Consider the following 26,907-nt stretch of genomic DNA (forward strand, 5'->3'; position numbering starts at 1 on the left):
ATACATAATTGTTGTGTTTTTTATTTAATTAAATTAATTTTCAAAATTAAATAAATTTAACGGTCGCTTCACTTTCTTAAGGTTGGCAATGATTGTTTTCAAACGCCACACCTCTCTGTTTACATGTCAAATGTGTCATACCTTCAATTAACAACATAGGTGACTAACACAATTAATTTAAGCCCAAATCGAAAATAAACCAGGCATTTTTTTAGTAAAGGCCTGCACCATGAGCTACGGTACAAAATCGCCGACCGGGCCCCCGTCCGTTTATTCGCACGTAACGACCAGAAGCAGTGCTAACTTGAGGAGCAGTAGGAGTGTCAAGTCTTTGAAAGTGCCTTGGTACCAAAAGCCTATACTTACGCAGAGTTTGTTTTTGGATATACAACGTTCGTCGTTGCTCATAGCGATATTTTCTTTGGTAATTTGGTTAAGAGGTTTCGTTAGGTGTGTAACTGATGTTTTGTCTTGTTATAGTTGCTGTCGATATTTACTATTATAACGGCATGTTTTGATATTTATTGTTACTCGATGGCGGCCCCAGGGTCGGCCCACTACGGCTACTTTATTATATCATATGAGTTTGTGTACGTTGGCTCGAAACATGGTAAGGGACGTCAAGAAGTTTAACACCAATTTGCTTGATTGTTTGTTGTTTTAGTACGGAACGCCTTGATTATGTTCGCCGCCTTTTCCATACTGTTTGCCATTGCTGTGTTTGCCACAAGTATCAAGTTAATTGTGGCCTTAACGAAGGTAATTATGACACCTAATAAGATTCTTCCAACATTAGTGTTGTTGGTTTTAGGAGTACGAAAAGAAAATGTTACCGTGGCTGTACGTCTTCGGCCCGTTCACGATATTCCGCCTGCTGGCCTTCCTGTTCTTCTCCATCGTCAATGACATGATCTTCACATACAACATATTCATGTGCCTTCTTTGGATAATATTCATCATAATCAGTGCCTATGGCTGGATCTTGGTCTACTCACTATACATCGAACTCTCTGACTTAACCAAACTGGAAGACTTGGCTCACCTAAGGGTAAGTCCCCAAACTAACTGATTAAATTAAAACCCGTTAAACACTGGCACTTTTCACGCAAGCACAGACGTTCGAGAGGCTGCATCTGGGTAAGATGGATGTTGGCACAAACGTGTTGTCTTTGCACTATCTCTGTTGTCTTGTTTTTGCTGGATTGTAATCGATTGTTGTTTTTGTAGATGGGCACCATGCAGTCGCTGAATGCGTCGACAGTCCCGTCTCTAGCGGGCTCCAGACCTACGACGCCCCACAGCACCGTGTCGACGATGCCGGCGTAGGACCGTCGCATTCTGAATCGTTCATGACAGATCGTACCACTGTTTCCACAATTTCATAATGCTTGGTTAAGTCTAGAAATGTTGAATTAGGTGTTTGGATGTTGCGGATTTTGTCGGTTTGCGATTAATTGTTGATTAACCAAAAGTGTTTCTTGTATAGTATTTAGGTTTTATTGTGTATAGGTATTTATGTCACAAGTGACCTTAACATTCCCATTTGTACTGTTATAAATGAACAATTTTATATTATTGTTGGCCAATCACACTAATTTGCCACAGTGATTTATCAAATCCGTCCAAAATGTGCTTTGAATCTCTTTTGACGTAATCTCTATTGTTTATTAGATAAGATTTTTATATTTTGCTTACATATTTTATAAATATTATGTAATCCGTCCAGTTTACATTTTTATACTCTTAAATAAAAGTGTTTTATATATTATATTTCGTTTTATTATCTAAAATAGGTGCAATGTAAAAAATTAGAAAGGACGTTAAATAAAATACAAAATACTTTATTCACACTAATAAATACATGATAATACAAAACATAAATTAATTCTCCTCATATTCTATGATCTCGAAATAGTTTCCAACCTTCACAGCAACCCCCTTGTCTGACTCAATTGACAGAGGCATCCCACTCAGGTCTGCTACAGGCAACTCGTCCTTCAAAAGCTGACTCTCACTTTCCAGTCCCAGTATCACGTTCTTCCGCTCTTGAATCTGATTGATGACCGTCTCCACGTCCTTTAACACTTTTTTCTGCTGCTTGATCCTCTCATCGATGCCCTGCATGGTCTGCTTCCACGACTTCAACACCTGATACGAGTACGGCTCCGCATCCACCCTCACCTCGAATTCGCCGGTGTGTATTAGGCGACCGGGCATGAAGATGTTCTTGCCCAGCGGTATGAGGGCTTCGTGCTCCGGATATTCGCTCAGTTGGTTCACTGACGCCTTGTTCAGTTCCAATTGGGCGATGTTTTTGGTGCACTGTTCCAACAGGGCCTCGTTGCTCGTTATGTCGTCGTTGAGACGCGTCAGGTACGAGGTACGGTCGGCAAATTGTTTACGTGCTTTGTCCATTTTTAATTACATGTTTACTGAGGATTTTCTGAGGTTATGTTGTTGTTCCAGTGATCGTTTTTTCAATTGTTTTAATGTTGTTGTTTAATTTGTTGGCATTATTCAATAAGATAACTATTTGATGCTCTAAAATTGCTACAAATGAGTCAAGTTAATTAAGAATTACAAAGAAATAGTTAGTGACAACCAACCGATTTTGTGAGGTTATAGAAACAAACTGAAGTATTGTTCTAAGTACTTTTTTATTCTTATGTAAATTCAATAAATTCGCACTAAAGTAAGCGTTAAATTAATAAACAATACATAGTAAAGTTACTTATTGAATACTATAACAGTAAACATTCAAAAAAATGTGTATTTAATAGTATATAAAATGTTTTAAAAATTATTGGAATAATTGGAACAACACTGAATTTAAAATAATGTATTAAATTAAAAATTTATTGGAAATTTATTTCATTAAAATGACATATTACAATATTGTTTCAGACAGAAATATTATCATATTTATTAGTTATAATTGTAACCCTTTAAAAAATATATTGTACATTATTAAAAGTGCTTTAAAAATTTAATTTTCCCTAAATTTTATAAAAATTTTTGATTTGTTTTGATTAATTTATTTAAATATCAACATCTATCATTTAATTATTAAATATTTGTCACATTTTAAAGAAAATATTAATAAACATAAAAAATATGTTTAAAATTAATGAAAAAATTTAAAAATAACCATTAATTTAATATATTATTTAATATCTAAACTTATTATGAGTAATTAAATATTACTTTCTTAATTTTGTGTAGAAAAACATTAAATTAAAACTGTGCGTTAATTTAAAACCACTTTAACGCATTTAAACACACAAATGTGTAAAAACTACAGGAAGAATAAAATTGTGGCGTGTAATTAATTTGTATTAATCACTTCTGACTATTATTTTTACCAATCCTATTAGTTAAATGTTGAAAACATGTTATTGAACATTTGTAATGATGGTAATAACTCAGCAAGGACTTGTTTATACTTTAAAACTTGATTATATTAGAGAAAAATGACAAACATGAAGAGTTTTTATCATCTAATCATTTAAATACTATTTTAAAATAATAAAATGACGTTATTATCAATATTATAGGCAACGCTTTGTTTATTTTATTACTGACTCCTTAGAAATATTGATTATATTTAAAAATATAGTTAACAATTTTATTTTCATAGTAATTTAAAATAAAACATAAAATTAAATATCCATCTGAAAACATAATTCTATAATCTGTGTATGTATTTTTATTAAATCTAACAAAGTCTTTAAAACAAAAATGAATAAAATGTGTATTTATTTTTATTATACTCAAAAAAATGTCTTATTATAACAGAAATTTAAATTAAAACATTAAACTGAAAAATTTATTGTGTCTCTGAAGACAAAATTAAATAATTTGTGTATTTATTTTTATTAAATCCAATAAAAAGTCTTTAAAAAATTATTCTTTCCACAGTAATTTAAAATAAAATAGTAAATTGAATAGTTTAATGTGTCTCTTAAAATAAAAATGAATAAAATGTGTATTTATTTTTATTATATCCAATAAAATGTTTTTAAAAATTCTTATTATAAGAGAAATTTAAATAAAACATTAAATAGAATAATTTAATGTGCCAATTAAAATAAAAATCAATATTCTATCTATTTATTTTATTAATGTTCAAAAAATATGGTTAAAAAATTTGTTTCCAACAGTAATTTAAAATAAAACATTAAATTAAATAAATTAAAGTGCCCCATTATCAATATCTTAAAAACATTGTTTTAAACTAATAAAACAACGTTGTAACAATAATAATCTATTAAAAAATCAGCACTCAAGCACTTAATTTAAGGAGAACGTCTGTTTACCTCTTCGGCCGTTTCGCGTACCCGAAGCGAAGCACGGTGCCCCGCCAATGGTCGTACCTGTTTCGTGGCGACCGCCGCAACGATGTACCTGTCGTACTCGAAACAGTACGCGTTCGACGACGCCAAACGCCACAATCCGTTCGTTCTGTGGTAGTTCTTTCAGTACCCAGTTCAAATTGGAAAAAACGGGCCCCCTCACGGTACTGCGTACGAAATCGTTGGTGCTCCGATCGGATTACGACAATTGGTTTGTTCTGTGCCCCTTTTTCGACACCGAGAATTTTGGGAGTTTGTGGTGTTGTGTTCGACCATTAGGATACTGTTTTTTCTCTCCCGTTGTTTTTTTGGGTCGAGGAACGAGGATTCCGGTGAGTGGAGGGTACGCCGTTTCGGGGTGGTGGTGGTGGTTTTTTGCGACCCGATGTCGGTTTAAGTCATGAGAATCGCGGATTCGTTGCGGCTGGACGTGATGACCGTTTGTGTTTGTTGCAGTTTGACTTTTACCGAGCAGATTGTTCTTGTTGTGTTAACTTGTTTTACGAGTTGTAGTGTAATGTTCTAATAAAATTTCGCCAAGATATAAATTTATAATGATATTTTCTGGTTTAATTCGCGTGCAACGGTTCATTTCATCATTTTCTCGGTCGTTTTTATGGCTTCAGTGTAAATTTTATTCTTCTAATTTTGTGGAAGCTTTGTGATTTGCTCAAGGTTCAAAAATCTAAAAAATGAAGCTTTGACAAGCACAAATAAAATTTGCACACATTTATTAATGTGCACATTAAATTATTTACTTAATTTAATGTTTTTTTTTCAATTACTGTTGCAACTAAACTTTTTTTTATATCTTTTTAATGGACATAATAAAAATATGCACATTGATTGATTTTTGTTTTAATATACACGTTAAATTATTTCGTGATTCATTTTAAATTACTCTTTCAAATTGTTTTTTTATTGAAATTAATAAAAAATAAATTAACTTAACATACAAAAATGAATAATTTATTCTAAAAGGCACATTAATTTATTTAATGTTTATTTTAAATTACTGTTTCAAATAATTATTTTTACTATTTTTTATTAAATAGATAGATATTTATTTTAATGACACAAATTATTCAATTTTGTCTTCAGAAACACATTAAATTATTCAATTTAAAGTTTTATTGTAAATTTCTGTAGTAAGAATAATTAGGACATTTTATTGGAAATAATAAAAATAAATGCACATTTTATTAATTTTTGTTTTAAGAGTCACATTAATTTATTTAGTTTGATTTATGTTAAATTATTGTTAAAAATAAAATTTTTTAATCATCTTTCTTGAACATTAATAAAATAAATCGATAGAATATTGATTTTTATTTTAATTAGCACATTAAATTATTCAATTTAATGTGCCCACAATTACTTAATTTAATATGCCACAATAAAATAGTAAAAATTAACATATTTCTCTGAACATAATAAAAATAAATATGCATTTTTGCCATGACACAAGTACGAATTATAAATTTCTGTAGTTTATTTCTCAAGCAACGGTTCATTTCATCATTGTCAGTAGTTTTTATGACTTGAATATAAATTTTATTCTTCTATTCTATTATATTATATATAAATCACATAAAGAGGTTTTATGTTATTGTCAAGGTTTAGTGAAAGAACATGCAAAAAATTAAATATGAATATAAATTTTTGACATTAATCTTTATAGCAATAAATAAAATTTGCAGACGTTTGTTTTTGTTATCTAACATAAATATTCAACCATAATTTATGAGATAATGATACTTTTTCAAAGAATTTGCTTTGGTTAAAATCCTTTAGTTGTGGTTTATATTACAACAACAGTTGAAAAACATATAAAATTACATATTTGACATTTTTCTGAGAGCCTGAAACTGAAACCTTCAATTAACCACTCGCCTGAACTATTTACAACTTACAAAATAGAAATTTTAATTTAAAACTTCTCACGTTTTTATAATTTTTAGTTCAAGTGGTTTCCTTAATTATTCATCAAAGTGCAAATCCAGTTGCAATTATTCAAATGGTGTGAATAAACAGACAACAGTTTGTTAATAAATTGTTAATTAACAATCGCATTCTGTAATTGTGATCTGATCTAGTCCATCCGAAATAATTAGCTTTTAAAATGAAAGTGCTTTTCCTAATTTTGTCCATTAACTAAATTTTACGTTGGATACAGTTTTATCGATTAAATCTGAATTGAATCGCTTTCAAAACCGAATGGAATTTAACAAGGCAATTTTTTTAATTAACTTTTATTGGTGTCTTTGTTTATAATATGATAACTGAGAGTTATTTTTATATTAAAAATATTAATTCAGCTGGAAATAGAAAGGATGAATAAATTAAACGACAGATGTCAAACGAATTTTTACATGGCTTTTGAATAATTAAAATGTGATAATTTTAGTACATGATAGTGAAAAGGTGAATGTGAATGTGGAATCGAGCAATGCCATTTTAATGGTTTTATATGCTTCACACATTAAAATTGCTTTTGCCATTAATTTATTTATATTTTACTGTTTTATTCCTAAAATAATGGCTGAGAAAATAATATTATGTATGAGATAACTATCAAAATTAGTTTTTCATTAATATTATAACTAATATAGTTAATTCATTAGTTTAATTTTTATAATCTTTAGAGAAAATATTGAAACATATTAAAAGCGTTTTAAAAATTAATTTTATCTTCACCAGTTACCCAAATTTATAATCATTATTGTTTAATTTCACCTGTAAATTAATGTCTATGAAATTTCTAGTTTAATTAAAAAGTAAAACTTCTTTTATAATTTATATTGTAATTTACTTATCACATTTATTAATTTAAATTGTATTATTTTAATTCTTAATAATTTGTCACATTTTAAGGAAAATATTAAATAAAATATAATAAAATTAATTCATTTTGTTTGATTATCTTAATTACAAAAAATTATGTCAACATATTCTTTAATTCCATCAATAAATTAAAATGTTTTGAAATTTCTAGCTTAATTAGTCAGTAATATAATATCTTAATTTTCTAATAAACTAGAAATATTGTAAAATTAATTTGTTTTTTATTCATTAAGGAATTAAATAAGAATATCCATAATTCTCATTATATATAACTAAAATTTATATATGTTAATCTTTAATTCCACCAATAAATTAATGTTTATGTCAATTTTAACATTTTTATTTAATTTCTAATAAGAACACAATATTCTTTAATTAAGTAATAAATTTCTTTTTTATTTGTAAATTATGATATTTAATAATCCATATTTTTTAATTAAAAATATTTAATTTTAAATTATGATATACAGGGTGACTTATCCAATTTATTCTTTAGTTTATGGAGAAGGAAAAAAGATATTAATTTGAAATTTTTATAGTTATTATAACTTGATTTGAGCTATTTTTCTCATTTATTTTGAACAAAATTTTATTTCCAGTTTCGGAAGTGACTTGAACTTTCAATAGACCAACCCTGTATATTTTTGGAATTTTAAATTCTACTTATAATTGCAAATAAAGTGGTTATACCTAAATTCAATAGTTTTTAAGTTATAATTTTTTTTCAGTCCATTATTAATACTCCCAAATTTTATACAGGGTGTTCGTTATTTTCGTTTAACTTTGTATATCTTAAAATATTATTAATTTTGATATTTTCAATGGAAAATCCTGTACATTTTGGATTTTTAGATTCTACGCGTAATTATAAATAAAATGGCTATACCATGTCCTATTTCTAAACCCAATAGTTTTTGAGTTATTAATTTTTCTCCAAAAGTTTTGACAGGGGGTCTAACTAAAATGTCATCAGTAGTACTCCCAAATTTTATACAGGGTGCTCGTTATTTAACCTCCACCCCTTCCTTTTGGTGCTTATGATAAAAATTGTATATAAAATATTGATTGAATATTGATTTTAATTATTTAATTGAATGTTCCTTTTAAACCACAAACTACAGTTAATAAATCTTCAATTTATTCAACAAATAGGCCAATAAGTTTTAATTTATACTTCAGTACAAGTCTCATTTTGTGATAAAACGTATTTTATTTACGATTTTATTATTCATAAGAACGAGTTTAAAAAAAAATCGTGTCAATCATATGTATAATATGCATTTAAACAATATAACCAAAGAAAAAAGTGATTTGTTTAATAAATTATTTATAAACGAATGAATTAACGATTAATTTCTCTGGGTCACTTGCAAAAAAAAAATGAAAAGAAAACATTATTACGACTGTTAATAATATCGATAAGCGATCAAATAAATTAACATTTTATTAACCGCAAAAATAATATTTGAAACCGCCATAAAGAGCGAATATGTGTTGGCGACCGCAAAAGTGGAATTCTGACCTGCAAAAGCCCGGCCAGATAATTGGCTTGCCGGTGAAATTAGCCGTAATTTAAATGCGGAAGCGTTCGCTATTTCATATTTTCCATCGTACCACCGTCCCGTAATTAAGGCGAAAAGTTATAACGATAAAAACTTGCGGCCAGTTTATTTATTTATTTATTCGGAATATTTGCATGCGCCTAGATAACGACGGAAATAACTTATCTGTGAATTTGTTTGGTTGTGCGATGCGGTGAGTTGAGTGATAAACCATTTAATGAGCTGACGGAGCCGTTGGACTAAACCGCAGTCGTTAAATAAATGTGTGAGTATCGGATGGAGTTTTCTCGTCCGATGGATCGTTGAACTCGCCGCCTTGATGGCCAATTTTGGGGCCCGGGTTTTCGTTAGACGTGCGTTAGGCGGTAATTATTGGGTCTGCGATTGCAGTAAGCAACTGTAAAAACATATTTTTATAGTAAGCTGAGCATAACATGAAACAATTTGATTATTTCATAAGTTCCCCTTAATAATTTTGGTCATAGGTCAATGTAAACAATTGAATGCCTACCAGTACGTCAGACTTAATTGTAATTTTGTTGTTTAACCACCCACACACGTTGACAATTAAGTAAAATTGAAAAGTAAATAATAACAAACAACCTAACCTTAAAATCAAAAGGCGCCACCTCGCAACGAAACTGCACCACTTCCTTTGACGGACGCCACTCTTCGTCCTTCTCTAACACTAATTATCCCCTATCTGTTTCTCTTTGTCTCTTCAAGAAAACTAAACATAACCTCAAAAAAATGACGCCACAACACAACGGCGAAATTGCACCCCTCTGCCTTTTAATTAAGTTTACAACAAAAATATGGATCATTTATACACATTTTTGGGGTAATTTAGATGTACTAATCACAATAATTATAATAATTGTTTCATTAGGGTCATTCACATAGACGACGTCGAATTTGTGTTTTTCTGTTCACTTCACTTTAAAACGGCGTCCAGTAAAAACAACAACAAACAATATTAATAATATTTAATCAAAAGGGTGAGTAAATTATGCGTTTAACACGTTATGCCTAATTTGTTTCAATAAGACAACTGAATTCTTAAATATTCATGATTTTTAATTCATATTTGAGGTTAGCTGAATGTTTTATTGAATATTTATATTTTAGAAGGTTTTTATTTCAAAATTTTAGTATATTTTATAATTTTCAAGTAAAATTTAGAATATTTAATTGATTTTTTTATTAAATTTGTCATACAAAATTTAAGAAAAAGCTGAATTTTTTATTAAAATGTTTATTTTAAGAGGAATTTATCCCAAAATTGTCTAATTTTAATAAATTTTTTAGTGAAAATTGATCAATATTACTAAATTTTTCATTAAATTTATCAACTTTAGTATACATTTATATAAAAAGTATAATTTTTAAATTTCTATGAATTTTAATACAAAATTTAAGAAGAATAGCTGATTTTTTTAGTAAAATTGTTTATCTTAAAAAGAACTTATCCCAAAATTGTCTAAATTTAATAAAATTTTATAATATTTTAGTGAAAATTGACTGAATTTTTCATTAAATTTGTTAATTTTAGCATCAATTTATATAATGTTAGTTGAAATTGAGCAATATTAATTGAGTTTTTTTTTTTGTTTTTAGTGAAAATTGAATAAAATTCATTGAATATTTCATTAAATTTGTCAATTTTAGAGTAAATTTATATCAAAATTGTGTAATTTTTTAATTTCTATGGTTCTTAATAGATGGATTTAATATGTTAATGTTTTTTAAGAGTTACCAATAAAGAACTTAAAAAATTTGAGAAAATAAACAAATAAAATTTATTTTTATTATGATCAATAAAAAATATTTAAATTTGCGACGACAATTTATAATGAAACATTAAATTAAATAAATTGATGCGCCTTGTAAAACAAACATGAAAAGTCTATTTATTTTTATGTTCAATAAAAATGTTCATAAAATTCTATTTACAAAAACAATTGAAAATAAAACGTTAAATTAAATAATTTAATGTGACTTTGATGTCTATGAAAGTGTCAGAAGAAATTTCCCAGTAAAAATATACCACAAGTTTCATCTTGGTTATTTATAATTGACAGTTAATGTTGTTTAATCATTAAATGTTGCTATTTCCCTTCTTCTGTTTAAATATTTCATTGTTTTGAAGTTAGACTTGAAAGTCAGTAAATAAATTACCAAAAGCTTCATTAGGATTAGATTAGACTACTTAAAAAGGTCTATTTATTTATCATGGAATGTTACTATTTCATAACTTCTGTTTAATTATTTTCTTGCTTTGACGTTAGAATTGAAAATATCATAATAAATTCCTCAGTAAAAAAGCAGTAAAGGCTTCGCCATGCTTAATTATTTCATTGCTTTGATAATTAGACTTAAAATTGTCAGAGGAAATTCCTCATCTTCATCATGATCAGACTAGAATATATATTTCCTATTTTATGGAAAGTAAAAAAAGTCACCAAAGATTCTTTAAATGACAAACAAATAAATCTAGAATCTTTGTAAAACAATGTTCCATCTAGAATATCATTTCTAGAATGTGGATCCTACAAAAACACAAACAAAAATACATTAAAAGCTATTTTTGGAACTCAAACAATTTACAAAAAAATGTGTAAGGTGAGCAAGACACGGAATTTATTATGTAAAAAAGCCGATTCGCTATCGAAATGAGTTTTGCAAAACCAGTTTTAATCGATTATCCATCCCGTCGTCATTGATTAGCCCGTTTATTTATGAACCCGAAACATCTCACTTTTATAAACTATTTTCGTAACGCCGGCCATCGTTAACATTTCTGTAAAAATTTTCGAACATTCTCACGTACAGAAACGTTTCGTTAATACGTGCATTGTGTTCGAGACAACGGCGGATTAAAATTAGAAGGTCTCCTCGCCATTTTGCCCACTTTTTTTACTGCATTACGCCAAATCGAATGCGAATGGAGGCGAAGTCGTGACCTAGTCGCTCCTCGTTTCTACCTTTCATCGGGGCGACCAAGGAAATCCTTGAGGCCGGCACGACGCTGGTTAATTGTTCGTCCGCTGGATTCTTATGCTAATTGTAATCCACACACACACACACACAAAGATACATTGTCACTTTTGCTCAACATTTATTTATTGGTTAATAGTCTACACAGCTTCTGGTCCGGTTGTCTTGCTTTTGTCCCTCCAGATGTAACGTTAAGTTTTTGGTACTCGGGTACTGATCTTGTGTAAGTCAAAAGATGGCTTCCGCCAATCGTTGATGAATTGTTGTCGAATTTTTACACTAATAATCGGAACAGAAGGCACAAACCTCCAAAATTCTCGGCACACAATCAAAAGATCTCCTTCCATTGATCTTACACATGTTCTCGAGCATATGGCATACGAATCCAGCATCAATTGACAATATTTCCTTGCAATAATAGCAAATACCAACCGTTAGTTTGGTTTCAATGCCATCATTGTGTTGGTTTTGAAGAAAAAGCCTTACTTTCAAATGTCATCGTGCATTGTTTTGCTTCAGCGATGCATAATTCATGTAATGTCGATGTAATCAGATCGATATCAGTGCTGGTAGTACCACCAGGATTGATTTGTCGATATTGGGAATAGCACTGACCGACTTAAAGTCAGCAGACGATGGATAATTGCAGCGTTTCATTCACCAAGCCCTTATGAAAGTAACTTTATAATTGAGTTGCAACTTAACTAAGTTTCTAGCGATGAAATTGTATGGTACTACTCTCGTACAATTTATTTATGTTGGTTGTAAGTGGGTTAGGTTGTTTGAAACATTCCACTCCCTAAACTGTTACGGTTTTGGTGGGCAAAAAGTGCGGTACCACCTCAATTAGTACTAGAAGTCACTTGGTTACATAAAAGTTAGGGCTTTTTCACTTACATACTGGTAACTTTATAATAAAAGGTGTCGCAGGAAGATTTTAGTTAGTAGTACCAAGTACCGTACCAACCAAATAACATTCCAATCCAGCGTCATCCAAAAATCCAAAACACTAGAGTTTCAAGGGGCTCTAGTGAGCTATCAAGAGGCCCCAAAACCGACGAATGGTACCGGCCGAAGCTGGACTTTCATCCCGCGCCGATTTCTCGGGCGTGTGCACCGCGAGATGTCCAGATGTAATTGCGAGGTCGAAGAAAGTAAGTGGGCAGCCGACGCGCTCCGTCGATTTTTCGAATTGAGCTAACAGTACCGGCGGTTTTCCGGCCGACCCATTAGCTAATTTGTTACACCGATTTCGCGGGACGCACCGTAAATGTTTAATGAATGTCATTACCCGGACCCGGCCGTCTCAGGTTTTCGGAGCCTTGGGAACCAAACAAACGGTGCGGTACTGCTTTTTAAGGGGAAAGTTTGGCATTATGGCATCGGGGCATTGTTTTTTCGTTCTCTCGTTTTTAATTTTGAAACACGAAATGGTCGTGTAGAAGAAAATAATGGCGGTTGCAAAAGGTAGTAATCACTTGGCGGTACCATTATATTGTCATGTGTGTTTTTGTAGCTGGGATTAATGAGTTATTAACTTATTAACTTGTCTGTGCTAACGTATTATTTGTGTACTTGTTAGAAACAATGCGAAATTTTGTACATGTCTTGAGTACCAACTCTGCCAATTACCACACATTATAAGTACCTGGTCGTTAAATATTTATCTATTATTAATATTAAAAAGTATTGTGGGAAGAATGGTTTATTGTGTTTCTAAATATTTTGAAACCAAATTAACTGTACTAAAAATATTTTATAGTGTAGTACTACTTCAGTTACTCTTATTTATGTAGATAATTGACTTTTGATTTTGACACAAATATGTACCGTTTTGTTTTCCTGAATCATTTTAATATCTTAAAAGAGATTAATCTATTTTTTGAAGTACAGTACTACTTCATTTGCTCTTATTTATACCCATAGACATACGATATTGATATAAATATACACCTTTATGTTCTACTGACTAAATGAAGTAGACTAAAAGTGATAAATTTGTTTTTTAAAGTACTGTACTACTTCATTTACTCTTGTTTATATACATAGATTTACAATATTGATATAAATATTCACCTTTGTTTTATTGACTAAACTGACCATAAGAAAGGTCGTAAATCTTTTTTTATATATTTCAGTACTACTTCAGTTATTCTTATTTGTACAGATAGATTTATGATTTTAATTTAAATCTATATCCATTTGTTTTTATAAGTAATTTTAATAAGTTAAAAGTGATAAATCTATTTTTTAAAGTACAGTACTACTTCATTTATTCTTATTTATACACATAGACTTACAATATTGATATAAATATGCACCTTTATATTTTATTGACTAAACTGACTATAAAAAAGGTCGTAAATCTTTTTTTGTATATTTCAGTACTACTTCTGTTACTCTTATTTGTACAGATAGACTTATAATTTTAGTTTAAATGTGTAACCTTTTGGTTTTCCAAGTAATTTTAATAAGTTAAAAGTGATAAATCTATTTTTTAAAGTACAGTACTACTTCATTTACTCTTATTTATACCCCAGACATACCATATTGATATAAATATGCACCTTTAGGTTCTTTTGACTAAATTAACATACTAAAAATGATAAATCTATTTTTTAAAATTGCAGTACTACTTCAGTTACATTTATACAAATAAACTTACGTATCCTTGTTTTTTTTTCTGAAATATCTACTAAAACAAGTTTAGAACATTACTAAAAGTACTATATGTAAATTTACACTTTCTACACTTATTTTTTATAAACTATTTTACTATTATTATAGTACTATAAAATCTTTTATTACATTTTGACCTTTATTAATACTTTTGTTAGTTTCTTGTGTGGATATGTACTTTCAATTGTTGCCATAAACTTTAATACACGAACATTATTAAAGGTACTGAAGCAGATAGGTGGTACTTTCTTGTTTTACTACTGGTACTACTTAGTCGTTTGCCATAGCCCCAATTAGGTACTTTAATGTTCGTCCATAAACACTGCGATAACAAGGGTACTATAACAGTACCACCATAAAGTTTTCCTGTTGTTCGAAACCGGCAGCGATTAACGTAAGATACGATAACGTTGAGAGAGTCTCCGGCGTGCCATAAACCGCTTTATAACAATATTTACAATTTTCCACAATATTTATTTAAAACAAACGCTTCCGCGTGTGTGAATTTCTCCGTTTACGCCCGAGGTGGCACGGTTAAGAGGTCAGATTCCACTTTGCTCGGCGCAGTGAATAATTATTAAAATGTGACAGATTCACATGTCCCATATCTCACATTTAGTTATTCAGCTCTTTGTCTGTGGAGTTTTGCAACCAGATCGATTCGGCCTCGTTTTTTATATTTTTTGTCGATTGATTGAAAATGTCCATTGTTGCAATTGATCAGTTTCCAATCGTATCGATGCGTCGGACTGATTGATTGTTTTTGATGCTTTCACCGGTACAAAAATAAAATATAAATTCAGTCAGGAGTTAAACGACCGACGGTTTCAGCAGGGAACGGGCTGAAAGTGACAAGTGATAAGAAAAATAAAGTCTCTTTTCCATTTCCAATTGCACGAGATTAAACGACAAGTCATAAATCCAATTAGAAATCCTTTAGAAGGTGCGGTCGAAACTGATCCTTGTTTTACTTTAATGTAAATGTTGTTGTCGCGTTTAATTTATTTTAATGTTTTACATGCGGATTTGCACATTAGAATTATTTCGTATCTTTCGTGTTGTTCAGGAAATTGACGGTTTAATTAAGGTTTTCGTTGAATACGGTAATTGGTTTAAGGATTTGAATTAATTAAACTTAAAAATTAACTCAATAATAATATAAATAATAATGTACTGGAATAATATCGGAAATTTATTGATATTAATTAAATAATACATTGAGATTCTATTTAAATTCTGTCGAAATTCTACTGAAATTCCTTTGAGACTTTGTTGAACTTCTGTATAAATTCTATGGACATTCTGCTGAAATTCTCAGAGAATTATGTTGAAATTATATTTAAATTCTATTGAAATATTGATTAAACATTAAAATTATTAAAGATTTTTTGAGATTCTATTTAAATTCAGTCGAAATTCTACTGAAATTCCTTTGAGACTCTGTTGAACTTCTGTAGAAATTCTATGGACATTCTGCCGAAATTTTCAGAGAATTATGTTGAAATTATATTTAAATTCTATTGAAATATTGATTAAACATTAAAATTATTTAAAAATTTTTTGAGATTCTATTTAAATTCAGTCGAAATTCTACTGAAATTCCTTTGAGACTCTGTTGAACTTCTATAGAAATTCTATGGACATGCTGCTGAAATTCTCAGAGAATTATGTTGAAATTATATTTAAATTCTATTGAAATATTGATTAAACATTAAAATTATTTAAAAATTTTTTGAGATTCTATTTAAATTCAGTCGAAATTCTACTGAAATTCCTTTGAGACTTTGTTGAACTTCTGTATAAATTCTATGGACATTCTGCTGAAATTCTCAGAGAATTATGTTGAAATTATATTTAAATTCTATTGAAATATTGATTGATTTTTTGAGATTCTATTTAAATTCAGTCGAAATTCTACTGAAATTCCTTTGAGACTCTGTTGAACTTCTGTAGAAATTCTATGGACATTCTGATGAAATTCTCAGGGAATTATGTTGAAATTATATTTAAACTCTATTGAAATATTGATTAAACATTAAAATTATTTAAAAATTTTTTGAGATTCCATTTAAAATCAGTCGAAAATCTACTGAAGTTCCTTTGAGACTCTGTTGAACTTCTGTAGAAATTCTATGGACATTCTGCCGAAATTCCCACAGAATTATGTTGAAATTATATTTAAATTCTATTGAAATATTGATTAAACATTAAAATTATTTAAAGATTTATTGAGATTCTATTTAAATTCAGTCGAAATTCTACTGAAATTCCTTTGAGACTCTGTTGAACTTCTATAGAAATTCTATGGACATTCTGCTGAAATTCTCACAGAATTATGTTGAAATTATATTTAAATTCTATTGAAATATTGATTAAACATTAAAATTATTTAAAAATTTTTTGAGATTCTATTTAAATTCAGTCAAAATTCTATTGAAATTCGTTTGATATTCTGTTAAACTTCAGTAGACATTCTATGGTTATTCTGCTGAAATTCTCAGAGAATTAAGTTGAAATATTGATTCAATATTAAAATTCTGGAAAGCACTAAAACATTAACATTTACGTTAAACAAGAATTGAGTTTGTTTTTGTTTTTAACCAAATCATCATAGCCATAATTATATATTTTTAAGCTTACAATCAGCCTGTTAATAACAATAATTAGATGATTATTACATTTCTTGTTGTTTTCAGATACTTGTTCCCTTGAACTGCGATTTTGAATCGGTAAGTGACCACAACACATTTATTTTTATCAACAAAAATCACTGATTTTCGGCACGGAACAGTTAACACGACACACCAAGAAAAAACAAAAGGACAACCAATGTCGTACCGAACAACGGTTAATTACAGTTTCCGTAAATCTTACGTACAATTTACATAAAACATACAATGTTAATTACACGCAATTAGTGCCTGTCGAAACATTAACATCGGGACCGACGTTTAAAATGCCAATTTGACGCTAATTGACTTTTAATAATTGCAATCTGGCCGAGATGAAATTAATGCCACACGTTTACGTAACGTTGCAAATCTGCAACGGTACAACAAAAAAGCGAATCGCAAGGCTTTGGCGTTATTAACTTGTTTGAGGGGGGGAATTGTGTCGAATTTAATGATGCCAAAGAAAATGTCTTGAGATTTAAGATTTTCGTCCGCTTTCTATCGATGCTGAGCTTTAATTGATGCTTACGTAAGAGGAAAGCATGAAAAATAATTTTGTCAAGAGCCTCGCTCCAGTTGCAAAATTGATTTGTCGGTAATTAAACCGTACACGATCATCCCAAAATTTACATTCTCTGGTTGTGTTGAAATTTTATTAATATTTTATTCAAATTCTGTTGAAGTCCTATTGAACTTCTTTTGACATTCTATTGAAATACTGTAGACATTCTCTTTAAATTACATTGAATTTTTAGAATAATATTGAACTTCTTTTGACATTCCATTGAAATTCTATGAATATTCTATAGATATTTTACAGATATTATGTAGATATTCTTTAGAAATTCTGTTAAAATTCTATAAAAATTCATTAAAATTATATTAACATATTGAACTTTTTTGATATTCTGTTGAAATTCTATGAACATTCTGTTATTCTATTTATAATCTATTGATATTCTACAGATATTTATAGATATTCTATACAAATTCCGTTGAAATGCTATAGAAATTTATTAAAATTCTATTGAAATATTTTTGTTGAATAATAATATTAAACTTCTTTTGACATTCTATTGAAATTATTTTTACATTCTGTTAAAATTTTATGAATATTGTTATTCTATTGATATTCTATAGATATTCTTCAGATATTATATAGAAATATGTTTGGAATTCTATAGAAATTCATTAAAATTCTCTTCAAATATTTTGTTGAATAATAATATTAAACTTCTTTTGACATTCTATTGAAATTCTTTTGACATTCTGTTGAAATTGTTGAAATTCTATGAATATTCTGTGATTCTATTGATATTCCACAGAAATTTATAGATATTCTATACAAATTCTGTTGAAATTCTATAGAAATTTATTAAAATTTTATTGAAATATTTTTGTTGAATAATAATATTGAACTTCTTTGGACATTCTATTGAAATTATTTTTACATTCTGTTAAAATTCTATGAATATTGTTATTCTATTGATATTCTATAGATATTCTTCAGATATTATATAGAAATTTTTTTGGAATTCAATAGAAATTCATTAAAATTTTCTTCAAATATTTTGTTGAATAATAATATTAAATTTTTTTTGACATTCTATTGAAATTCTTTTGACATTCTGTTGAAATTCTATGAATATTCTGTTGTTCTATAGATATTCTATAGAAATTTGTAGATTTTCTATAGAAATTTTGTTGAAATTACATAGAAATTTATTAAAATTCTATTGAAATATGTTTGTTAAATAATAACATTGAACTTCTTTTGACATTCTGTAAAAATTCTTTTGACATTCTGATGAAATTATATGAATATTGTTATTCTAATGATATTATATAGATATTTTTCAGATACTTTATAGAAAATTTGTTGGAATTCTATAGAAATTCATTAAAATTCTATTCAAATATTTTGTTAAATAATAATATTAAACTTCTTTCGACATTCTGTTGAAATTCTTTTGACATTCAGTTGAAATTCTATGAACATTCTGTTATTCTATTGATATTCTACAGAAATTTATAAATATTCTATTGAAATTCTGTTGGAATTCTGTTGAAATTACATTGAAATCTGTTGATATCATATTTATACAATCGAATTTAATTGAATGTAAAAATTCCATTGAACATTGTGAAGTGAATTCCTATGTATAGTAAATAATATTTAAAAAAATGTGATTATATTGTTCAATAAAAAAGTTTAAACTTTATTTTACTGTTTATCATTTTTATTTACTCTTAAAAGCATAACAGTAAAACACATTATGTAATTTAATAACAACAATTTTAACTTCAACAAGTCAAAACTCTTATCTGCCAATATTTATAATGTGGGAATTTGCATCATTAAGTATTTACATAACGTTTTTCAATCATAAAACATCCAATTATAAAACTACACCCATATTTATCCTAAAACATTATTTATTATGTGTAGTCCATAAATCGCAGGGATTACTAAATTGCGAAATCAAATATTTTGATTAACATAATTGAATAAATGATTAAAAATACATTAAGTATTACGTAAAATTATCCAACTGGTTGTAAGTATGTTTATTTACATTGTGTTCTCTCATCAGTCCGGACAAACAATCTTCTTTACCTTCACGCTTTATTATTTAAGAAAATTCGTTAATAATCGTGATTGTTTTTAATTATAAAATCACCTCCATTGTTTTCCGTTGTCATTTTAGCCCAATTAGAATTTTCTCCCGCCTCAATTTATGTAATTATTGCTAATTTTTGATGATCTCACTCTTGGAAATCTGTGCTGGACGTCGGTATCCTTGGATAAACCCAAAAATTCCAACAGACAAAGACATTAACCATTAGATCGTTATCGAATTGTTGAGTGTTTTGATTGGTGTAGGACAGGAAACGAAACTTTTAGGTGGGGCCTTAAATCAATTAATCATGGCCAATAATTGCAACGCACAAAGACAAAATTCGGATAATGATCCAACAGTGAAAGTGAAACTTATCTGTGGGTAATAAAAAAACTGTATCGGTCCCTTCTTATAGAAAGCGAGTAAAAGCAAACGACGCACGTGAATATTAGTAAAAGCATTTTGGATGCACGAGTCGGAGGCTGCAGATTTTCGGATCACTGTTTATGGGGGTTAATTATCGGCCATTTAATTATGAAAGTGAAGCGAGGACTGAATGGCAACATGTTAAACTAATAAAAGGAAGAGTTCCAACCTTTTTTATTAACGAATGTAATTTGTAAAAAACTAATGAAATTATAAATGACGTGTTAGTATTTTATTTTTATCCAAATTGTAGTTAATTAATGCATTTTAATGACAATTTAATATGCACACCGGAGTAATTTCAAAGTCAGTCGATTGGTTGCAACACGAACTGTCTGTTTATGCATTTCCTTGACACCTTGACGTATGTCCAACCCGCAACCGATATTTTTCAGCCACCTTTACACGCAACGTTTACCGTTAATTACGCACAAGGTGCGATAAATCGGCCAAACAGCCGATATATCTCCGACACTTGTTAACAGCCATCGATCGAACCCGATTCAATTAAACCTGCGGAACCTGCCCACGGGACGTCACACTCGATTTAACGCCTCGCAATAAGCTCAGAGCCTCCGGGACTCCGCTGAAGCACTTTTACTTCGATTCGTTTAAATAATCAGATGCCACCAGAAGTCGGCAATTAGTTGTGGCGGTTTGATTAAAATGCCCGACCCGGAGAAAGTCCGCTACGGGTTTTGTTTTTGACAAAACGACACTAACGACTAGTTGAACCTCTATAGTAAGACTGAGATTAATGTCCAGGTTTAATCCTAAAAATATTTAATCGTTAATTAATTTTTAATCAGTGAAGTGACAACAATGGTTTAATTTTCATTTTATTTCATAACAGTCAGAACAAATGGCTGAATTAATGTGGGAAGTAAGCCACACCGACACTTAACCTGTTTCGATGCAACCGATTATGAGAAATGATACTTGGATTATGTTTTGTGGATTGTGCTCTTTTATAATCAATATGGGAACTGAATTAATTTAATTGCAATTGTTGATTATGTACTAAAACTGTGCATTGGTTAATTAGAATGGATTAAGTATGTTAATTGGTCAATGGATTAAGATGATTTTTTATACAAATATTTATGTGATTTTAATAATTTATTGACAGGAAACCAAAAAAAGAAACAAACATGTTGTTTTCACCTTTTAATTCACCATATTCTAAAGTATTAATACTGTTAATTTAATTAAAATATCTTAAAAATTGAATATTTTACAGTAGAATAACTCCACAGAGTTTTTGGGTCAGCTCTTCTGTCACACAAATATTTATATAATTTTAACAATTTATTGTGAGAAAACCAAATAAGGGGCAAACATACAGTTTTCACCATTTAATTCAGAATATTTTAAACTATTAATTCTGTTAATTTAATTAAAATATCTTAAAAATTGAATATTTTAGAGTAGAACAATTCCACAGAGTTTTTGTGTCAGCTCTTCGGTCACACAAATATTTATATGATTTTATCAATTTATTATGAGAAAACCAAAAAAAGTGAAAACATGCAGTTTTCACCATTTAATTCAGAATATTTTAAAGTATTAATTCTGTTAATTTAATTAAAATATCTTAAAAATTGAATATTTTAGAGTAGAACAACATCACAGAGTTTTTGGGTCAGCTCTTCGGTTAAATATTTATATAATTTTAACAATTTATTATGAGAAAACCAAAAAAAGTGCAAACATGCAGTTTTCACCATTTGATGCAGAATATTTTAAAGTATTAATTCTGTTAATTTAGTTAAAAAATCTTAAAAATTGAATATTTTGGAGTAGAACAACCTCACAGAGTTTTTGGGTCAGCTCTTCGGTTACACAAATATTTATATGATTTTATCAATTTATTATGAGAAAACCAAAAAAAGTGCAAACATGCAGTTTTCACCATTTAATTTAGAATATTTTAAAGTATTAATTCTGTTAATTTAATAGAAAAATCTTAAAAATTGAATATTTTAGAGTAGAACAACCTCACAGAGTTTTTGGGTCAGCTCTTCGGTCACACAAATATTTATATGATTTTAACAATTTATTGTGAGAAAACCAAAAAAAGTGCAAACATGCAGTTTTCACCATTTAATGCAGAATATTTTAAAGTATTAATTCTGTTAATTTAATTAAAATATCTTAAAAATTGAATATTTTACAGTAGAACAACTCCACAGAGTTTTTGGGTCAGCTTTTCGACCCCACAAATATTTATATGATTTTAAAAATTTATTGTGAGAAAACCAAAAAAGGTTCAAACATGCAGTTTTCACCATTCAGTTCAGCATATTTTTAAGTATTAATTCTGTTAATTTATTTTAAAAATCATACAAATTGAATATTTTACAGTAGATCAACTCCACAGAGTTTTTGGGTCACCTCTTCGGTCACACAAATATTTATATGATTTTAACAATTTATTGTGAGAGAACCAAAAAAGGTGCAAACATACAGTTTTCATCTTTCAATTCAACATATTTTAAAGTATTAATTCTGTTAATTTAACTAAAATATCTTAAAAATTGAATATTTTACAGGAGAACAATCTCACAGAGTTTCTGGGTCAGCTCTTCGATCACACAAATATTTATATGATTTTAACAATTTATTGTGAGAAAACTAAAAAAGGTGTAAACATGCAGTTTTCACCTTTTAATTTAGCATATTTTAAAGTATTAGTTCTGTTAATTTAACTAAAATATCTTAAAAATTGAATATTTTACAGTAGAACAACTCCACAGAGTTTTTGGGTCAGCTCTTCGATCACACAAATATTTATGTGATTTTAAAAATTTATTGTGAAAAAACCAAAAAAGGTTCAAACATGCAGTTTTTACCTTTTAATTCACCATATTTTAAAGTATTAGTTCTGTTAATTTAATTGAAGAATCTTACAAATTTAATATTTTACAGTAGATCAACTCCACAGAGTTTTTGGGTCAGCTCTTCGGTTACATAAATTTTAATATAACAATTTATGGTGAGAAAACCAAAAAAGGTGCAAACATGCAATTTTCACTTTTCAATTCAGCATATTTTAAAGTATTAATTTTATTAATTTAATTAAAAAATCTTAAAAATTGAATATTTTACAGTAGAACAACTTCACAGAGATTTTGGTCAGATCTTCTGTATCAATATAGTTAATTTTGACTAGTTCAATTAAATTTGCTTTAATTTGGCCAGGAACAAATAAATTATCATCAATTTAAATTTAGAATTCTTTGGTAATTTATGACATAATTTCGTCCCACGTCCACCCACACATTCGAATCATTTTTGGCCACAAAACCGTATCGATTATCCCCTGGTTCGGAACGTTGCACCATCGAATCTAGACAGAACCATGCAGTTTCGTTTAACGAAGGTCAACCACTAGATACGAGCAGTACCAGTCAACGAGAATCAACCGTTAACTTCGCAATAGAAAAACTTTACCTACATTCGAAATGGTCGTGGACAATTAAAAACGAAAATCGTAATCGTGTCACAGATTTATGCATAACTTTAAATTAACTATTAAGTCTTTGGCATCTGATTTCAATTAACCTTATAAGCCAGAATTTACCAGATGTGGTTTATTAGAAAAGTAAAATTGGAAGAAATAACAAAGAAGAAAATTAATTAATTAATTAATTAATTAATTGTTAAAAATATTATTTTAACTAAATACCAACATTAACCCACTTACAATTCATACAGTTACAATTAAAACACATTTAAACACTAAAAAAACCATGTGATTATCTTGGAAAGTTTTCGATTCGTTTTAAAAAGTAATTTGAAGTGAAAAAAAGGAGTAATTAAAATTATTTATCGACGTTTTCCTGTTTCTGGTTTATTGTTGCCTGTCGTGTAAAATTATGCAGTAAAAACTTAATTAGTGTCTTAATATTGTGTGTTTTTTTAAAGATTTTTATTAAGTTTCCGTCTTTCTGACCTTTACACAATACTTAGTTTAAATTGTAGAAAAAAATTGTTGAAAACTATTAATTAGCTTTTTATCTTGTAGAAATTTTATATTATTATATTTAATAAATTTATTTAATTAAATTACGTAAAGGCTTCAGACATCCTTGTTACTTCTAAACAATATTTAATAATGTGGGAAACATTGTTTTATAACTTACCAAAATGTTGCTCAATTCTCAAAAGTTTTCACAGAATTGTAAAAATAAATAACTTAATTTATTATTTCTTTTATTAATTTTTATTTTAAAAAAATATTTTATACTTTGAATTAACGTTGATGTTAATGAAAATTCTTAAAAATAATGAGGTCAAATTAATTAAAATTTAAATGCCTAATTAGAAGCTGATTTGAACATCCATTGTTTAATTTGTGTAATTATACCTTACAGATAATTGTTGCATAAATTGTATAAAGTTCTAAATTGAAAACGTTAAAGGTTAAAAACCAGCTTTAATTGGGATACTTGAAACAAAGGTTATTTATTAAAAAAAGTAAAGTTTTGATAATTTTATAAATGAATTTTATTCTAAATTATTTTATTTAGAAACTGTCATATACCAATAATAAACATTTTTTGAAAATATTTATTTTATGAGCTTTTAAATTTGAAATACTTTTAAAATATAAATAAATAATTTGACTATAATAAAATAAATAATTTTTAAGATTTATATTTTTATTTATTCTGATTTATTTTATTTAGAAACTTTGTAATATAACAATAATAAACATTTTTGAAAATATTCATTTTGAGAGCTCTTAAATTTAAAATACTTTTAAAGTATAAATAAATACTTTGATTATAATAAAATAAATAATTTTTATGTTTATTTATATTTATTCTGATTTATTTTATTTAGAAACTTTGTAATATAACAATGATAAACAATTTTGAAAATATTTATTTTGTGTGCTTTTAAATTTAAAGTAAATATTTTAATATTTTTAAAGTATAAATAAATAATTTGATTATAATAAAATAAATCATTTTTAATTTTTGAAAATATTTATTTTGACAGCTTTTAAATTTGAAGTAAATATTTTAATACTTTTAAAGTATAAATAAATAATTTGATTAAAATAAAATAAATAATTTTTAATATTTATATATTTATTTATATTAATTCCGATTTACTTCATTTATAAACTTCGTAATATAAACATAATAAACATTTTTGAAAATATTTCTTTTGAGAGCTTTTAAATTTGAAGAAAATATTTTAATACTTTTAAAGTATAAATAAATAATTTGATTATATTAAAATAAATAATTTTTAATATTTATATGTTTATTTATATTTATTCTGATTTATTTTATTTAGAAACTTTGGAATATAAACATAATAAACAAATTTGAAAATATTTATTTTGAGAGCTTTTAAATTTGCAGTAAATATTTTTATACTTTTAAAGTATAAATAAATAATTTGATTATAATAAAATAAATAATTTTTAATATTTATATGTTTATTTATATTTATTCCGATTTATTTTATTCAGAAACTTTGTACTATAAGAATAATAAACAAATTTGAAAATATTTATTTTGAGAGCTTTTAAATTTGAAGTAAATATTTTAATACTTTTAAAGTATAAATAAATAATTTGATTAAAATAAAATACTTAGATAAATAGATTAAAATAAAATACTTTAAAAGTATTAAAAATTAAAATTTTTAATATTTATATATTTATTTATCTGATTTATTTCATTTATAAACTTCGTAATATAAACATAAGAAACAAATTTGAAAATAATAATTTTTAATATTTATATGTTTATTTATATTAATTCCGATTTATTTCATTTATAAACTTCGTAATATAAACATTTTTGAAAATATTTCTTTTGAGAGTTTTTAAATTTGAAGTAAATATTTTAATACTTTTAAAGTATAAATAAATAATTTGATTATAATAAAATAAATAATTTTTAATATTTTTATTTATATTTATATCTGATTTATTTTATTTAGAAACTTTATAATATAACAATAATAAACATTTGTTTTGAGAGCTTTTAAATTTATATTTTTATATTGTAAGTTTTTAAATTTAAAATAAATATTTTTATACTTGATATTAAAATATTCTTTATTAAAAATATGTTAAATAAAATTCAATATTCAAAATTTTACTTTCATCAACTGCAATCTGCTTAAATCTTGTTCAACCTGAATAAAAAACGATTTCCATAAATTATTTATTTATTCTTGCACACTTTTGTAACAAATTAACAATCGACCCGTTCCAAAAATGTTGTCCAACACGAAAACTCCACCGTTCATTATCGTTTCGACATTTGTTTTCTAACCGTCCACGACAGAAAAAAAAAACACAGACACACACACCGAAACAACAAACGTTCTACCGGCCAGCGAAACTGGGTTGCGACACACTTTTTAAACAACCTGACAAATTGCCGACGAGATGAATATATAAAAAGTAAAAAAAATCCGCCTCGTCACCCGACCACAATTCGGCGTCGTCCCAATCGTCGATGGAAATTAATTAAAAATCTCTAATTGATCGTGGACCAGTTTTTTTTTTCTATTAGATTAGACTCATCTTCTCGACGTGTTTCGTTTGTGGCATATCGAACAGGCCATGGTCACGAACTCGGGAGAGGTCCAGCCCACTTTGCCCTATCCGTCGGTTGCGTCACGTCGATGCCGGTGGCCTTTGGAATCCGCGGACACCGCTAACTTAATATGGGTTGTTCAATTTAATGAGCTCAGCCGAAAATTTGTCTCGTAACAATTTATT

General features: G+C 27.8%; 3 protein-coding genes across 4 annotated transcripts in view; 2 read left to right on the plus strand and 1 right to left on the minus strand.

Annotated features, from left to right (window-relative positions):
- The first annotated feature begins 86 nt into the window (after positions 1-86).
- LOC109603162 (uncharacterized) lies at positions 87-1,768 on the plus strand. 2 transcript variants are annotated; one of them, XM_020019627.2, is made up of 6 exons: positions 87-159; positions 216-424; positions 481-610; positions 665-759; positions 812-1,048; positions 1,228-1,768. In XM_020019627.2, the coding sequence occupies exons 2-6, from the start codon at positions 230-232 to the stop codon at positions 1,324-1,326; spliced, it is 756 nt and encodes a 251-aa protein (XP_019875186.1). In that variant the 5' UTR covers positions 87-159; positions 216-229; the 3' UTR covers positions 1,327-1,768. The 2 variants fall into 2 exon arrangements, with proteins under 2 accessions (XP_019875186.1, XP_019875187.1); XM_020019628.2 differs by lacking the exon at positions 87-159 and having other exon boundaries at positions 204-424.
- Positions 1,769-1,825: 57 nt separating this feature from the next.
- On the minus strand, positions 1,826-2,649 carry LOC126265932 (uncharacterized). The gene is made up of 2 exons (XM_049968853.1): positions 2,607-2,649; positions 1,826-2,550 (listed from the first exon to the last, which is right to left on the minus strand). Exon 2 carries the CDS (start codon positions 2,413-2,415, stop codon positions 1,882-1,884), a length of 534 nt encoding a protein of 177 aa, XP_049824810.1. The 5' UTR covers positions 2,416-2,550; positions 2,607-2,649; the 3' UTR covers positions 1,826-1,881.
- A 1,761-nt stretch (positions 2,650-4,410) lies between these two features.
- LOC109603161 (uncharacterized) overlaps positions 4,411-26,907 on the plus strand; it is a 57,193-nt gene continuing 34,696 nt past the window's right edge. The window contains exons 1-2 of the mRNA XM_049968408.1: positions 4,411-4,684; positions 17,131-17,163. The gene's annotated coding sequence lies outside the window, so the exon portion shown is untranslated. The remainder of the gene's footprint in view (positions 4,685-17,130; positions 17,164-26,907) is intronic.

This window comes from Aethina tumida, chromosome 6 (genome assembly GCF_024364675.1).
Source record: "Aethina tumida isolate Nest 87 chromosome 6, icAetTumi1.1, whole genome shotgun sequence".
Lineage (NCBI taxonomy): Eukaryota > Metazoa > Arthropoda > Insecta > Coleoptera > Nitidulidae > Aethina > Aethina tumida.

Bases quoted from the DNA above. Each gene is read 5' to 3' on its own strand.
- LOC126265932 (XM_049968853.1), bottom strand. From the start codon at position 2,415: ATGGACAAAGCACGTAAACAATTTGCCGACCGTACCTCGTACCTGACG.
- LOC109603162 (XM_020019627.2), top strand. From the start codon at position 230: ATGAGCTACGGTACAAAATCGCCGACCGGGCCCCCGTCCGTTTATTCG. The intron at 760-811 runs GTAATTATGACA...TGTTGGTTTTAG, and splicing joins TAATTGTGGCCTTAACGAAG to GAGTACGAAAAGAAAATGTT. The intron at 1,049-1,227 runs GTAAGTCCCCAA...TTGTTTTTGTAG, and splicing joins AAGACTTGGCTCACCTAAGG to ATGGGCACCATGCAGTCGCT.